Here is a 16,707-nt window from a genome sequence, read left to right as displayed (position 1 = left end):
TTGATCCAATCAATGCCTGTCTATACGTTCACCAAAGAGATCCTTTCAAAATAGCGCATCGATGAACTAGTTTACTGGCAATACTCAGCACTTGAGTTTTGCAGTAATGGGCTACATAAATACAGTACAATAAAGCAAGGCTTCTTTCGCTCAACGCACATAAGGAAATACGAAACAAGGACTCAATATGAACGAACTGCGCCTCTTCCAATTCCATTTGATTTGACCCAGAAACCCTTCGCCGAGATATGATGAGAATGCCTTTTGGGATAATGATAACGATTGTGTTTTTGTATGCCATGGGTGATGGTGTTTCATGACACTCGAGAGCCGGCTGATCCGCAAAATGTCTCCTCTCTATGACCTCCAAAAACTTCCCGTTTCGCCACATCTGCCGGATCCTCTCGTCCGGCCACCTCCTGATACCGCAGCCGTCGCGTGCGGTAAGACAGAAGGGAGCACTCCATTACTCAGGACGGCTCAAGTCCTTCGAGAACCGAGATCGAGGGTAAATGTGCCCCACCTCGGGACACCGCAGGCGAAGAGTCCACTAAGCCCTCCTAACGCGGTTGAAGATCCTCTTCATGAAACCTTTGTCGCCGCTGGCTGCCACCTCGGGGCTCCAGTGGTCGGTGCCTGTCAGGATCGCCTCGATGCTCTCCTTGGGCGTCCGGCCCTGGGACATGTAGCTCGGGCCCTGCTGCTGCGACGAGGGCAAGCTCGGCGGTGACAGCTCGTCGCCCCTCGCGGCGTTGGACTGCTGGCTCTTCCTCCCCGCGGGTGGCGCGTAGGCCGCCTGCTGCGCGGCCTGCCATCCGTAGATCTGCTCGTCGTCCGCCCTCAGGTCCGGCCTTGTCAGCGTCATCCGCAGGGTCATCTCCCGCGAGTTGGCTGGGATCTGCGCATATGCGTCGTTGGGCTCCCGCACCGCCAGGCCGCCGCGCTGAGCTGCCTGGAGCGGGTCGGTTAGCACCCTTGTCGGGCGGTGGTGGCCCGGGGGAGGCGTCAGGCCGCCTAGGTGGGGCGTCCTGGGCGAGTCCGGGTCCGAGATGCTGCTTGCGTCGTCGTCGTCGTCGTCGTCATCATCGCTCAGGTCCTCGTCGTCGCCGTCGTCCAGGAACGACCGCATGTGGTCAGCCGAGTCGTCCTTCAGCTGCAGCCGTGATTGCCGTTTCCTGACCATGGAACGCCGGTTCGACAGGGTTGAGGGTGCTTGGACGGAGTCTGTTGCCGGGAAGCCGAACTCAATGGCCTCGTCGAACTTTTGTGGGGATGCCAGGTACACCCGGAGCTTCAGCCGGGCCTCGGGATCTTGGTAGTGGGCCGCGCCAGGGTCTATGCCTGTAAGGGATTCTGACCGCACATGCTGCTGCCTCGGGTTCATTAGTGACAGCGTGCGAGATAACCGTTGTGCATGTTGTGTACCATTGGGCTGCTGCTGTGGAAGACCTGTGTTGTAGGACGGAGACGTTGGCGCTGTGTCACTGTCCCTCGTATCCGACTGGCTGCCGGACACCGTCGGTTGGCCAAAGGGGCGCTTGGATATTGACAGGTGGCGTCGGAAAGACGGCCGCCTGCTCTTGGTCGCGTGTGGGAGCTCCTCCCGCAGGTTCGCATGGTAGTCATCCAGGAAGAGCCGGAGGTCCAGGTCTTCTTCCTCGTCCAGCCACCGGAAGCTCTCGTACAGGCTCTCTCTGGCGGGGTCCTCCCGGCTAGCGGCCTGGGACTGAGCCATTGCGTCTGTGAGCGAATCGAAACTTCCACGCCTCGTTGACAGCGTGCTCGTGGAGCAGTCAATTTCTGGGGTGGGCGTCAGGGTCAGGTTGCTGGTCTTGTGGCGGAGCTTGTATATTGCCTCGTCCGCAGCGTCGAGGATGACACTAGCACGCAGGTGCTTGACCAGCTCACACTGCTCCTGCCTCGACAGCTGTGTCTTCCTGGCCTTGTCTGGGTGATTCAAGAACCAGGAAGAGTCTGATACGGCTGTTGATGGTGAGTCGCGGATGGCGTATGGATCTGGAGCGCTGCGCTTGGAGTTGTGTTTCCGGCGCTTGTTCTTTTGGGTTGTGATATCGTCGTAATGGTTGTAGATGTCGTCTACGTCGGTGGATTCCTGTGCAAAACGAAGACGTTCAAGTGTGGAGAAGTACTGAAGCAGGAGAGGTGAATGTTAGCCTTGGGCGGACACGAGTGGCATCATTGATGTGCAGGCAGAACATGGGAGTGAAGATGGAATCGGGACGGTACACAGGAAAGACACAAGACGAGGAGGAGGAGTATAAAAAGGCACAGAGGTTGTTGACGCCTTGGGGACATGGGGCACGACTCGTGCGAGAAGGTGAAGTCTGGTAGCTCCAACAGGAACGGAGGGGCCAGCGGACAGGAACAGCGGGCCAGAGCTTCGCTTGCGCAGTTGCTGCAGTGCTCGAGTGGGACGGGGCTATCGAGGCATGCAGGAGCATTGCATGGGAGCAGGGATGTATGTGTACGGGGCATCCGGCATGCTCTGGGGTGTGCTGGGTGCCCAAGCGCCCTGGCTCCTGCAGTTACTATACGCCGGCGAGGCGGGCGACCCCATCCTGCAAATGCGAGTCGAGGAAAGGAAAGGCCCACCGGTCCCCCCAACCGGTGACGAACAAACACGAGCTTCCTAATCCTCGAATTGCACATGTATTTCTCTCTCCGCCTAGCTCTGCATGGCAGGGGCGTGGCAGGGCATGGCAAGTTCCGCCATCCACTGCTGCGGAACCAACTGGGCACGCAGCGCGGGGGGGATGGGGGGGGGGGGGGGGCGGAAGCGGAGCGCGACTCGCGCCCGGAGAATGATGGCGGGAATACTGCAACCTGGAGGCTGAATGAACGGATACAAAATAACAAAAAGGCAGGAATGTGGTGCGTGCATTGGTTGTGAAGCGAAGGCGGTGGTGATGAGAGCTGCCAGCTGTGACAAGGTACAGCCAGACGCGCAGCAACGCACAGCTCGGGGCTTGGCTCACCACTTTGCGACTGGCTCGAGCTTGGTCGGCCCCAGGAACTGTCGAACCCTATCGATCCTCGAGGAACACGCCCGCAGAAGGTGTGGGTGGGGGGTGAGAATGGAGGTGTGTGTATGCGTGAGAGCTTGTGTAAGAAGGCAACATAAAAGAAACGCTCCTCTTGGGCAGAATTGATCGAGTTCAATCGAGCACAGACGAGAATATCGAACGAACAGAGAGAGGGGGGAGGGAAACAGAGTTTAGTTTTCAGAAAACAAATAAGGGACCAACAAGGCGCGTTTCCGCAAACCACAAAAAAAAAAACCCCGGGGTTGAGCAAGTGCTGGGCAAGGCAAATAACCGAGAGTTCATGCGGTGCGATGGAATGGGAAAGCAGATTGAAGAGCACTGGCGATCATGGCAGAGTTGGGACCTGTCGCAATTGGGCCGTCTGTTGGATCCCTTCCCAATTCAGCCACGCACTGGCAAGGAAGGAAGGCTCAGAGGCTCAGGAACCCCAAGCAACCCTGCGAGCCGGGACCCCAGCACCCAGAGCCCAGGGCCCAGGGCCAGGGGCATCTGCAGGCCCACGGAAACCTCCATCTGGTCCCCCTTTCTTTTCCCGGTACCGATGGGGAGGCCAGTCGTCATAGCTAAGGGCCCCGGCCCACAATAACCAGGAGAGGGAAGGAGACAGAAGGAAGAGGCAGGAAGCAGAGCACTGCTGGTCATGACGAGCCTTGTGATTGCGGTCGGATGGTGAAGGCGTGACGAGGCTGCTTCAGAATAGAAACCGCCGCCTCACTACCTTCCAGAGCCCGACATTGCGGCTCGTTTGCGCACAGGCTCAGGCGGCCTTGCGCCTCTCTGTCACTCCGATCCAACGGTCGCTGGCACCTAAGCCTTGAAAGCCCTAGTCTTCCACGACCTCAAACGCCGAATTGACCACCCCGACCCGGGGGCCTTGCCTTCGCGGTCAGGGGGAACAATTCCGGTGTCTGCCCCCGGGCTTGGCTTTTCTCCCGCCTGTCATCTGAACAACCGACTTCCGTAGTATCAGTGCAGATGCCGTGGCCCCTCGTCATGCCTGTTCTGTGTCGTGCAGTGCCCTGCTGTGGATCATCGTGACACTCAAACATACACACTGCCATGGCCCCCGCCCCTGAAATATGCAGCCGGATGAACAAGTGGCTGCATGCGTTATTGGACAGGGCACCATGCGTGCCTCCGCGACGTGCCATTGGGCCGCGCAGGTGACGGGTTGATAAACAATCATGCGGCGCGACTTCGCCGCCTCCCAATTGGGTGCACGTCTTTCCTTGAAACCAAAAATGCCTGCTGGGGAGGGACAAGGGAAAAGGGAGAGGGAGGGAGGAGACGGGCAACCATAGGACCAATGGGGCCGGAATGCACCGCCCGCGGGCCACTGGAATGTCGGGACGGGGGAAAGTCCAGCAAGTGCTGACGCGCTGGCGCGATGGAAGGGCCGTTCGAAACCCGGCAGCTGAGGAATCGGGCCCCATTGCATTTGCGGTGCCGCGCGACGACGTTTCGGCTGGGGAGAGCGGGTGGGCACGCAGGGGTCAAGAGTAAGAAAGAAGAACAAAAAGGTGAGAAACGACCGTGACCCATGTTCTTTGTTGTTTTGTGTGTTTTGATGAATCTCCAACCAACGTACCTTTCGCTGTATCGCCAAGGGTAGCGCCTCAAACTCCTCGCGCGTCAGTGGTGGTGGTCCTCCGCCCTCCGATGCGTTGGCCGGCTCCTTCGCATCCTTCCAGCCATTTGGCGCCCCGGAAGCAGACCGCGGCGGTGTCGTCCTGCCCTCGTGGACCTCGACCGCCGTCCCGTCGTCGCTGATTCGCTTCCAGGGCATGCCCGAGTCCATGCCGGCCTCGCCCAGCCTCCCCACGGGAACGTCATCTTGCTGCACCTGGTGCTGCTGCTGCTGCCCTTTCCTGCCCCAGAGCCCGGTGAATGGGTTCGACGTGCGCGAGAGGTTCTTCGGTGCCGAGCGTGGCCTCAGGTGAGCGCTGCTGTGGTGGTGGTGAGGGCCCGTCGCGCTCCCCCCGCTGGAGGACGCCCACGTCGACGACAGGAAGCCCGACCCTCCGCCGCCGTCGCCGAGCCCGGACAGCTCAGGCATCGTCTTGGGAGGCATGTGGCGGTAGGTGATGGTGGTGTGGCGGGAGTCGTTGCGGCGCGGCAGGGTCGGAGAGCCCTCAGGGCTCTCTGGCGAGGCGTCGAAGAAGGCCTCAAACGAGAACGGGCGGCGTTCTGCGAGTGAGGGACTGTCGAGGAAGGTCGATGTCGAGGTCGAGGTGGATGGTGAGCTCGATAAAGGGGAGTCCGTTGCGCTTAAGCCAGCCCCTAAGTCGTCCCCGCCCTCGTACTCTGTGAGATCCAGATGGGCCCACCGGCGGTCCCGGAGGTCGTAAAGTTCACTGTCGCTCGTCTCTGGCAGCTGGAGGACGGTCGTCTCGTAGCACTCGATCTGGGTCGCGTGCTTCAGGCGGAGTCTGGCGAGGTCCTGGAAGGAGTGTAGTCGGTTCAGGCCTTCTTGGAAGACGCCGCTGTTGATGGAGGAAGGGGACAGTGAGGGCGGGCCGGGGCCAGTGCTTATTAGAAGATATGGAGGGCGCTGGGGGTTGTTTTCTTCTGGCTGTGCCGGCTCATCACGCCCTAAATCCTCCACGGTACCGGTAAACGAAGTCGGAGCATCGAGGCTGGTACGTGATGTGGCATCCGTGGGAACCCCAGATTGGGCAATACCCGTGCCGACTGCTTCGTCGACCCCTTGCACCGCGCGTGCAGTGAGCGGCTCGGGATCTTCGAGAGGGAGGCTGCCCATTTCGCTAGCTGTGGGCTGGGCTTGCAGGGGGGCTGCTTCGCTACTCTTTCTTAGCACAGTGATAATTTGGTTGGGGGTTGCAATTTGCCCAAGCTGCAGGCCCTCATGTGGGTTGCCCGGCTCCACCTGCGAGCCGGCAGCTGCATGTGATGGCTTGCTGCGACCCCGAGCCTGCAAGGTACATCCATCCAAGGGACCGCTTCCTTCTGTCGCCGCCGGGTGGGAAACCAAAAAAAAAAAGTAAAAGGGAAGAGAAGCACGTCCAGAGGTGGGTCTGTCCCGTCTGGCTGGCCTGAACACACGAACCACGCCGGCTCTCCCGTGAGTTGAGTCGAGTGGTTCTCGAGAGTGAGTCGAATCCCCTTTGCTGCCAAACGTCTCGTCGTCTACTGACGGGCCACTGAGCAGTATATAAAAAGTCGGGACGCAGAAGAAAACAGCCGGCGCTCAGACTCTGGCGCCTGCGGTTACAACTGTTAGAGCCCACGCCTCGTCCCAAGATCCTGTCCCTGCAGACGGCGATTCGACTGGACAGTTCCCAGCAGGACCAAAGCTTGCTGATCACCGCCGGCCGACGTTGGAGCTTCGCTGGGCATGGGCACCCCTGGCAGCTGGCACGGCCTCGGCTGGATGGCAGGTCTCTGGCAACAGGGCCGGAGGAGCTTGACGCCGCAGCTCGTCGTCTGAACCTGTTGTTTCTGCTCTTGTCAGGTGTGGGTCGGGCTGCTCTAGTGCAGCGCCACCCCAAGACAATCCTCCTCGAGTTTCAGCAAGCCACCTACCAATCGCCTCGATGCCTCGGTCCCGGTTGGCTGGCATGGCTTGCCTGGGAGCGAGTCTGTTGTGGGCGGGCAGACAGAACAGTCGAGGCACGTCCAAAAGCCCATATCACATCACGAAGGCGTCTTACGCTCTGCTCGTACTCCGCTCCGGGAGGTTGGCCATTGGCCGCCTGCAGAGGAACGTGGTGCCGCTGCACAGGATCAACAGTTTCACAACTTGTGCTCTGCTGTGTCACCCGCAGCACAAGCACACCTCCCGAGGCGCACGGATCTGCTGCTTTTCATCTCGTCTAGACCATCCCGTACAACTCCTGTGTCCGACGCCGGGCGCTCTCTCTCACCCTCTCTCACCCTCTTCTCCCATTCCCGTGCTGCCACCCTCTCGCACGCATGAGGAACATGTGGCTACCGTGCAATCGTGATTGAAAGAAGAAACAAACGACAATGGACTGGGCACGGCCGGCCGGCCCAGTCTGTGCACCGCGCCATAGCAGACACATTCGCCGAGCAGACATATAGCCCCCCCATGTCGCTGCTATAGCCGCCTATGCACAACATTCTCGATCGGCGCGCGACGCACAAAGTTTGGCACTACTGTGTACGGAATCTGGCATTCTGGCAGATCAACAGTCCCGGTCGACGTTGACGAAGAATGTGACGATGCTGGTGATTCTACGAGGCCAGCGCTCAGCACACTGATGCTGGCTCCTCCCCATGTCGGTCCAACGAGCGCGCTGGTGGCTTGGGTCAGCACCAGCGAACCAGGCGGTCCCTTCTTGCACTTCCCTTCATTACCTCAGCCCTCCTCAAATGGCCGAACAGAGGCGGAGATTCGTGGTCGGAGCTAGCGCCTAGAAGCTCCACCGACGAGCGCTAAGCACGATTTGATGGAGCCTCAATCTGCTGGGAGCTGGGCGGGCAGGCGATGGGCCGTCACGAAGGGGCTCACGGGAAAAAGTCGTGCATACGGATAGATAGATGCTACGGTATCTGCCGTGATGGCCCCAGTGGTCGGCCAGTCAGCCCAGCACCCACCCGGTTGAGGGACTGACCCTCGGCACGCCTGCAAAAGGAAAGAAAGTCCTTTTGGTGCTGAAGAGACTGCACGCGCAAGACGCCGCAGCTGTGTGGGGATGATGGACCCTTTGGGACGGTCCGGCGTCTCGCTGGCGGCGTTAGAGGATACTGCGGTGGGCACTTGAGCTTCGTGCGGCCCCGATGTGGCCGTATCGCGAGTGTCGCCCGCGAACTATTGAATCTGGTACTGTCCCGTCCAGCTCATGGGCAGTTGGCCGAGGGACGGGGTGGCTGGTGATGGTTACGACGAGCCACGACTAGTCAGTGAGTAAGTGAGTGAGCAAAAAGTGGCGATGAGGCTGGTTCAGGCGAAACCGTCCACGTGTCCGGGAACTACGTGACTGATTGTTCTCGAAAGATGTGCTCGTCTCGGGAGCGCACGTGGTGACAGCCAGCCAAGTCCCTGCAAAAAAGAGCCTCTGGTTCCTGCATTGTGCCTGTTCCGGTCCCGGGTGGGCGATGCGCCTGGACGCTGCTGGTGGCAACAGGCCCCGCCCAAGTGTGACGCCTTACTGTTAGTCAAGCAGGCCGAGCTCGCGCCAAAAGCAGCAAGCTCTACTTGGGTAGGTGTATGCGCATGTGTTGTGTGTGTGTGCACCCACATGAGGATGGTGAGGCAACGACATGTGTCGTCGATTGACTCGGTGCTAGAGGGCGCCGCTGCAAGGGCCAAGATGGATTGACACAGAAGGACCACGCCGAATCCTGCACCACTGCGGCATGGTACCTGGGCCACGAGTCGCGTGCCCGCCAACAGCAGCCTCAGGCTCCTCACTGGCCCCGCATGACAGCACATCTTGCTTTCGCTCCCTCGCCCATCCGGTCGTAGATCAGCCCAAGGATTATGGAAAGGGGAGAAGAATTGGACAAAAAGGAAAGGGACCTGTGAATCTGGGGTCGCACCTGTGTTCGTATCGTGACGTTTGAGCGCCTGCAGAGACCCCGGGGCTCCAGGACTGGCTTCTCCACACGCCACCACGAGCAGCGGTGGTGGAAATTAAAAATCGATGTCGCGCATGCTTTTGTTCTCCTCAGCTGATGGAACACCAACACATCACCAACAACAAGCTCGGGCCCTCCCCCAAATGTTCGCCCGGCTGGCTGCCTGCAGGAATCTTGGCTTCCTCTGCTCTGAAGCGGTGTGATGTTTGTCCAACGCCCTCTGTGACAGGACCCCCCCCCCCAGGGCGCGAATGTTCCTTGGAAGGCGAAACCGTCGGGGAATTTCCCACCTCGAGCCCTGTTGCTTACCCAGGCGCAGGCACCTGAGACGTGGGCGTCGGGCCTGCCATAGTCGCTGTCGTGACTTGTCACATTCTCTGCTGCCTGCCCCCCTTCGAAGGGCGTTGGAAACAGGTCGCTCGTCGCCAGGGTGGTTCGCGCAGTCCGGTGCGTCCTGCCTAGCGCGTGTTCTACTGCTCAGTACAATAGCGCTCAGAACTGTTGAGAATCTTCAGCCGGAGCCAGGCATTGGTATTCATGGCTTGAGCCACCGGTAAACGCCCCCCCCCCCCGGGCGGGAACCCGGCCCGGAGGCAAGAGCCTCTTCGTCGAGAGCTGGGTTGAACCTTATTCGTGGCATCTTCAGCTCAGGATTCAGCCGGCACTGGCAGACTTCCTGTCTCATTGGGAGGCCTAATAAATACGTCCTTTCGTGGGATCGCAGCCAAGAGTGTTCCCACGCACAAATAAGCTTAAATCTTGCGCGATACTTTCGTACAGTCGTAGAATTTGATAACAAGGTGTACGGCTCAAGGCATATCTGAAACACACCGGTTCATTTCAGTGCTGTTCGTAATGAGCAGTTTTACATTTCAGCTCTGCCGGGAGGCGGATCGACGTGGACCGCTGAGTCCTGCTAATCTTGTGCATATGCCCTCTTACTTTATGCTGCGGTGAACATTATTTACGCAGAATTCATGCTTCCATTCCTCTTCATCCGCCCGGCTGGGACGAATTCACGTGTTCAAGATGTGCTGCTCGAAGTACGTGAGCGCCCCAAAGACATGGAGAAACTGTAAGTTGTCACCTGCTGATGACCGTGTGACGGATCTTATTGGTGTCACAGGCGCCAAAGCAAGTCAGTGATCGCATATTGTCTGGTACTACAATGGAAGCTTGGTCATTAACAAAGGTGACTCTGATCCACAACATTTGAAGCCCAGCAGGAGTCGCCGCCGACCTTACCCGAGACATTCAAACTCTGATCTCTTGCTAACACTCCTTGAGTACAGAGTCTGGTACTCCATGCTAATCACATTACTGCTGAAACCGCACACTGCAACAGCGAACAACTTCTCGCCCGCGGTGGACCAGCTCATCGGAATAGAACATCATCTAGAAAACCCCTCACAAACCGGGTCATATGCTGGCGTCAGATGAGTCGAGGTCGATGCCTGCGACAAATCTCTCTGAGAGGCGTCCAAAATACTGCTAATCAGAACGAGCCCATCCGGGCAAAGCCGAGCAAGGAAAGCACCTTCGGAGAAGACGTGGGTAGGGACAGGGGAGATTGACACCTGATGAAGACACTGGCACGAGATGTAAACAGGAGGCTCGAGTCCCTGACGAGAACCTTGACGGCATCTCTCCGCCTGCTCCCCAATTACCATGCGATATTTATCGCAATGTCTGGATGGCCGGAGGGAGATGGCCCCCACAGGGTCGGCCTCGGAGCGGGTCTCCGGCGTTACGATCGAGGGAGGTGGCAAAGGCATTCATCGATCGCGAACACACAGACGCGAGAAAATGCAGCGTAAATCTATTCTCGGTATGGAAGGACCCATAGGGCCAATTTTGGGTGGAGTGCAGGGACTCACATGTTCTCCCCCATCATGCCATTCTCATCCCCCCCATCCATTCCCTCGGGATTGCGGTCCCGACGGTGTCCCCGCCCACAGCCCGGCTCTTGGGATGATGAGATATCAACTCTCACGCAAGCGCTAGAAAATGCCTCTCTCTGCCGCGTCACCCACGCCCGCGTCTACAACAGGTCATGTGAGCAGAACATCTGCGGATGGGACGCCAGCTTACTCAAACAGCATTGGCCCTCGGACCGGCCGGGGGCTGCAGCACGCACACTTTGGCGAGATTGCACGAGCAGGAGGGATCTACGCCTGTCAAGGGATCAACGCCTGTCCAAGGGTTCAATCCTGCACGACGCCCATGGGGAAGATGGGCTGCTGGGCTCATCTATCTGGTTCATTTTGTAGAGGAGCAGCTGAGGTTCCTGTCCCAAATCTGTCCATGGCAGGCCAGCTGTCAAGCCTTGGGGGACAGGGGTCCTGGCTTGGCAGACTCAGGACACCAGCCAATCGTCTTACACCGATTGACAGGGATGTACAGCCCAAGCCATACACCACCGCACTATCAATCGTCAACGGCCAGACTTGGAGTATCTTACTGTTGCTTCACTACCAGCAATACTGTATACTTGTTAGAACAAGATTAGAATTTGGAAACCTAAGTAACAAGTGATCCAGTCTCCCAAGAACTCTCCACCACCTGGACATGGTCGCTTTGAAGCGAAGCAGAACCAAAATGAAGCAAGTGCTGAGTGGCGATGACATGTGATAAGTACAATGAGAACCTCTCCTCGACTTGCTGCACCCTCGCCAACCGTCAGTAGGAGCTAAATCGGCCCTGCTAATCCAGAATTACGCGAGCGTCCTGACCGATGGGGTCGTAGTATTCAAACACCTCCGCCTTATCCCTCCCGCCGTGAGCATCGGCCGCGGCTGTGACCGCCGGGGCCTCGAACCTCGACACGCCGGTTTCGCGGTCGTAGAACAGGTAGGACGAAGCGAGGCGCTTTCGCCGCCGCCTGGCAGGTCAACAATGAACTGCGGCGTCATGAAGCCTGCGATGGAGCCCCGAATCTGGGCCTCGAGGTCGAGCAGGGTCTGGAGCGGCGTGCGGTAGTGCTCGGCGTTCGGGACCATGTCGCAGATGTAGACATAGTACTGTGAGGGTGAAATGGATCAATAAATATGTCACAAAAATGGTACGACGTGATGGGCCACTCACCGGCGTGACATTGTTGTCCGCCAGCTTCCTGATAAGCGTCGACATGGTATGGACGTCGTCGTTGACGCCCTTTAGCAGCACAGTCTGGTTCCGGACTGTCACACCTGCCGCGTAAAGCTTCTGTGCCGCGGCTTCCGTGACCCACGAGAACTCATTCGGGTGGTTGAAATGCGTGTGTAGAGCCATTGACTTGCCGGCATTCCTCGCCTTCTGTGACACGCCGATGAGCGCGTTGGTCCAGTCGTCTACCGGGTCAACAAACCGCATGGGCGCGACCGCAAGTCCCTTGGAGGCGAAGCGGAAGCGGCGGATGTGGGGGACTGGAGCAAGTGTCAGTGACCATCTGTTCGAACTTTTGGCCTTGGAAGAACAGGTGCAGTGTGGACTGTCGCCTAGACATCCGACGTGAACAAACTCTTAGCCAGATCACTTACTGTTGATTAGGCGGTCCCCGATAGTGCGAATGTGTTCGGGTTGGATATAGAACGAGTCTCCCCCTGAAATCACTATGTCTTGCAGTGTGGGTTAGCCTCGATGTAGGCGAAGACCTCGTCCCATCGACGGCGTCCGGGTTTGAAGCTGTGCTTTGTGACGGACTCGGTGTCGGCTCCAACGGCATACGACCGAGTGCAAAAAGTGCAATACGTAGGGCACACGGACACCGCTGCCAAATCGCGTAAGCTGCACGCCAATGTGGAACCAGTGTAGACGTTTCTTTACTCACCGAGGAACAACGCCTTGTCTGGATATCTGTGAACCAGACCTTTGACCACCGAGTCGGCATCTTCGTGCAAGGAGTCCAGTGATAGTTTCGGATGGTCTGGAACCATCAAAGATTGCAAGGGGATGAATTGACGGAAGATTGGGTCATTTCTGGGGTCCTGCCAGTTGATGCGGCTGAGTAGATAGGGTCTGTGATTCAATATTAGTATGATTCTTGAGACCAGAATAGGAATGACTAGGAATGGTTGACTTGCGTGATGCGTAGGGACATTGTAGATACTTTGATGCCATCATGCACATCCTCCATGAATTCCTCCTTGGACTGGGTTCCTGCACCGTCTGGGATCTCATCAGGTACCACGGAGTTCAGGAAGTGGTTGAGCCTGTGATGGCTATCAATAGTGTTTTTGGTCTGTTTCACAAGATTTAAATTAGCCGAAGGCACTACACAGGAGAGTGGAAAATGAGAACCATCGGCGCGTTTGGGAAGTCACTCACACTCCAGCTGTACGAAAGGAAGTCTTTGCTGGACACATCTCTGTACACAGGAACGTTGCGCCAGAACTCTTCACCCCAGGAAACAGCCGTCGAGACAGGGTGATGATTATTGAAAGATGCGTTCTTCAGGAATCCATTTGCTGGGTACTCATGACCTGGGCGGGCGGTTTTGTCGTCAACATAGGTAGCCAGGCCTCGCTGTTGAGGAAGCAGCAGTTTGTGGTGTGGGAGGGATCTCCTAAGAGCTCTCGAGAGCATGAATCTGGTAGCTGTGGACATCTTTCTGTCGTTTCTGTGCTTATTTGTGCTTTCAAGACAATTTCAAGGAGTCGAGTTGTATTTCAGGTGAGTGGCACCCCCAAGGACTGGGTTCTGTTCTGTGTTGAAAGGCTTCAAATATTCGCGCTGTTCGAGGATTTGAACGTATGCAGCGTGAATCAATTGAAGTTTGAATACCAGGAGTAACTTGCTTGGGTGAGCGAGAAGCAGGTTGATGTCTTGCAGTACCTCGCGAAAGGTATTGTGGCTCGAGGGAGGGGAGCGGGCGCGAGTGAGAGTGAGGGCGAACTTGTCCGTCCCTCACGAACCAAGTCCGCAGTGTCAAGGCAGGGAACAGAGCGATAGATATATTGCGTTTTTGCCTATGTGTCCAAAAATATCTGACTTGGAACACTGGGTATTATGGGCAGAAGGATTGCGAGGTCGTAGTGAGACAAAACCTGAGTGGTGGTCAGCAACCAGCGGGCCGAATATAGGCTTGTGGAGTACCAACGTAGAGGCAGGTGAAGAAGCTGATGACGCGGACGTCAATACCAATTGGAAACTATGGGTGAGACTCAACAAACTGCTATTGACACTTTCAATAGTCGTACGCGGGGCGAACTTGAAGTTTGCGGGTGCGTGTCGGGAAGGAGATGTGACTCCAAAGAAACCGAGTAAGAACGAGCAATGAAACTCCCTAGGTGTGCTACCACAAGTTCAGTATACGAGTTGAGAACCTGAAGGCATCTCATGAGGCTTAGGCCCCCTTTATACTTCCCATCATCTCCCGCTGTCCATCACATGAACAGAGCGCCCAGTGTCCCAACGCACGGCGTACCCTCCCGAAAGACCCAACATCTTTCCATCAGAACGAGCCCCCAATACAACGCAGAGACGGATTGGATAGCACGGAGGTATCTCTTCCCCCCTGAAATGGCCAAGTTGATTTCAACAGGCTACCGGCGCGTTGGGCCACTGCATGCGGAGCCCATTTCGGGGACGAGGTGGTGTGGCACATCGCGCACCTGGACAAGGCCTACGGCTGGTCTTCACCGCGAGGACGACAAATGAGAGCCGAGAATCACTGCAAACTATTGCCAACAACATGATCACCCGCTGCGCAGCCGTTGGCTTCAGATGCTGTGGCCCTCTACCGAGGTTGCATCTGCATTGGCTACCCGCGGTTGTGAGTCGGAGAATGCTCGCAATGTGCGCGCACCCGGTGAGGGAGGCTGTCGAACTCTTCTTCTTCTCCTTTCTATCGACCCTCTGTTCTCCACATTTGTGTTCAGGCTAGTTGTTTGTGGGCTGGCTCGCTGCCTGATATGAAGCTTCTGCCTTGGGGCGGTGCTGTCCATGTTGGACATTGTGCCGGCCTAGGCTGCACCGAGCCGTTGTGATGGTCTGGTCTGCATTATTTTGCAAGGACCCGTCTTTGGCTGTTCCAAGTTAATAAGGAAGGAATAGTTCGAATGCAGGCGCAGGTCATGTATAGCTATGCTGTGTCGAGCAGTGGTCGTGTTTTGAGACCCGCGACCTCGCCCGAGCTGCCTCCGGCTTCTAGAATGTCTCGGCCGCGCGCTCTGAATCCTCATCGAATAATTTGAGAAACACGAGGACGGGTGTCCTCCCTCGCCTACCGATGTCTCAGTCCCGTCGTACGACATGGCAGAGTCACACAACCTCAGTCTCGGAGCCAGCTCCAACCAATAATTTTCTTGGGTATAATGTCCAGATCAGCCTCACCTGTGTTCATGTTGGGTAAAACTCTCGCATCGAGAAAGAGAGAACTCTGCTACGTCCGTAACAACAATTCAACGCGGATAGATGACATCGTTAAACCCGTGCTGTGTGCGAGTGTCAGAACAATGCCTGGACGGCTGGACACCACCTCCTGCGAACTGTCAAGCGTCTATTCTGGTCTTCTGGTCAAGCAAACTTGCCTATGATTCGTCAGTATCCTTGAGAGGTTAATCTAATTGTGACTGTATTTGTCACGCTGTCCAAAACTGTGATAGCTCAATTCTCGAGATGAAGCTTCGCGTTTCTATCACAGTGAGGGCTACCTGTGGGCGAGCATTTGCCTTGCATCGTACCGTAGACTCGCAGGTATCCGCGTATCATTTGACGAGAAGAGAACGTTCGGACTGGAATCCAATCTCCCATGCATGGACGGGAGACACGCAGCGATAGGTATCGCGCCGGGTCAGTTGCAAACACTCCGCGTCTGTTGATCCATCTCGATCATTTTGCCCCCAAATTCCCTCTCATGATAAGAGGCTATCATCATAATAAGACTCTGCAAGGTTCAGGGATTGTGCAAAATATGGGTTGTGTGTACGCATGAATTTGAGTTGAATCCTCTACGACCCGGTGGATGACTCCAACCTCAACCTCACCCTGCCAATGCTTATGGATGGATCAAAGGAACCGTGCCGACTGCATTGGAGAGACTGAAGGAATACTTTGCAAACTTTATTCATCCATACCGAGGACCACTTAACCCCGGGGAAGGGCGGGCGGGCGGTCGGCTTGATGAAGCTCCGCCGGTATTGGCGAGTGCGACCGGTCGTCTGCATCGGGCTGGAGACGGTTGATCTATCCTTGGTTGCCATGAGGATGACCGCAAGCATTGCGAAACGAGATGAAGGAAGTTCGGTCCTCGGCGAATCAGGCCAGGGCGGTCCCAAGTTGCGTCGCGACTGGTTGCCTCCGGTTCATCCGCAGCGAGTCTTGTGGTCGGTGCTCTGAACCGACGGTCTGGTACAAGACTTGATTTGATGCAACAAGAATGCCCATACAGATTCTATACCCAAAAAATATTAGTCTGTCCACACTCTGCAACGCTCAGCCCGTCTTGCAGCGACTCTAGCGGTCCAATTGCAAGGCGCAAGTCAGCATCACAACCGTCGCTTCGCGAACAAACTTTACTCCGAGGACTGTCGCGCTGTCCCAACAGACACGATATCAGTCAGATCCTGCAAAAGAGCCCTGCATATCATTGTAATGCCTGCTTGCTGCAACTATTGCTCCATCGGCCCAGAGCCTTGGGTCAGTTCTGTTGGTCTTCAGCCCCGGACCCTCTGGCTATGGGGTCCTTTTAAGGCTGTGACAAGGATCACTGGACTGCATGCGTTGTGTGCAACATCCCATGCCAATTCTCGGGCTACACCAAGGTCTGACAATTCGACTGAACCCCCTCCCCCTCCCCCCACACACCCCCTTACTTTTGGAACGATGTGAGACGCACTTCGCGTAGGGCAGCGTACAGGCATGAGTCTGTTTCACGGCGCGGGCCGAAGGATCAGTCTCAACGAATGGCTTGGCCCTATTTCTCGTGGGAGAAAGGGGCAATCATAGATAAGAATGGCCTCCCAACGTGCGGCTCTGCCAGGCAGACACACAGGCAGAAGTCGCACAGATCAGACGTCGACATCGCCCCAAGTCCTTGGCTGCTGGGTTACGGTCCGATTGGGATGCGCTGTCAATTTTTGGTTTCCGTCTGACGCACGCC

At 56.9% G+C, this 16,707-nt stretch overlaps 2 protein-coding genes across 2 annotated transcripts; both read right to left on the bottom strand.

Annotated features, from left to right (window-relative positions):
- Nucleotides 1-550: 550 nt before the first annotated feature.
- Nucleotides 551-5,826, bottom strand: INS49_010327 (uncharacterized protein; the record flags this gene model as incomplete). Its single annotated transcript, XM_043171053.1, has 2 exons — nucleotides 551-2,113; nucleotides 4,654-5,826. 2 exons carry the CDS (start codon nucleotides 5,824-5,826, stop codon nucleotides 551-553), a joined length of 2,736 nt encoding a protein of 911 aa, XP_043025618.1.
- A 5,504-nt stretch (nucleotides 5,827-11,330) lies between these two features.
- Nucleotides 11,331-12,541, bottom strand: INS49_010326 (uncharacterized protein; the record flags this gene model as incomplete). Its single annotated transcript, XM_043171052.1, has 5 exons — nucleotides 11,331-11,422; nucleotides 11,485-11,647; nucleotides 11,712-12,031; nucleotides 12,146-12,217; nucleotides 12,436-12,541. The coding sequence occupies 5 exons, from the start codon at nucleotides 12,539-12,541 to the stop codon at nucleotides 11,331-11,333; spliced, it is 753 nt and encodes a 250-aa protein (XP_043025617.1).
- Nucleotides 12,542-16,707: the final 4,166 nt, after the last annotated feature.

The sequence above is a fragment of the Diaporthe citri genome (genome assembly GCF_014595645.1).
Source record: "Diaporthe citri strain NFHF-8-4 chromosome Unknown scaffold_4, whole genome shotgun sequence".
Lineage (NCBI taxonomy): Eukaryota > Fungi > Ascomycota > Sordariomycetes > Diaporthales > Diaporthaceae > Diaporthe > Diaporthe citri.
The sequence above is the reverse complement of the archived record's forward strand: the minus strand, read 5'-3'. Positions and strand labels throughout refer to the sequence as shown.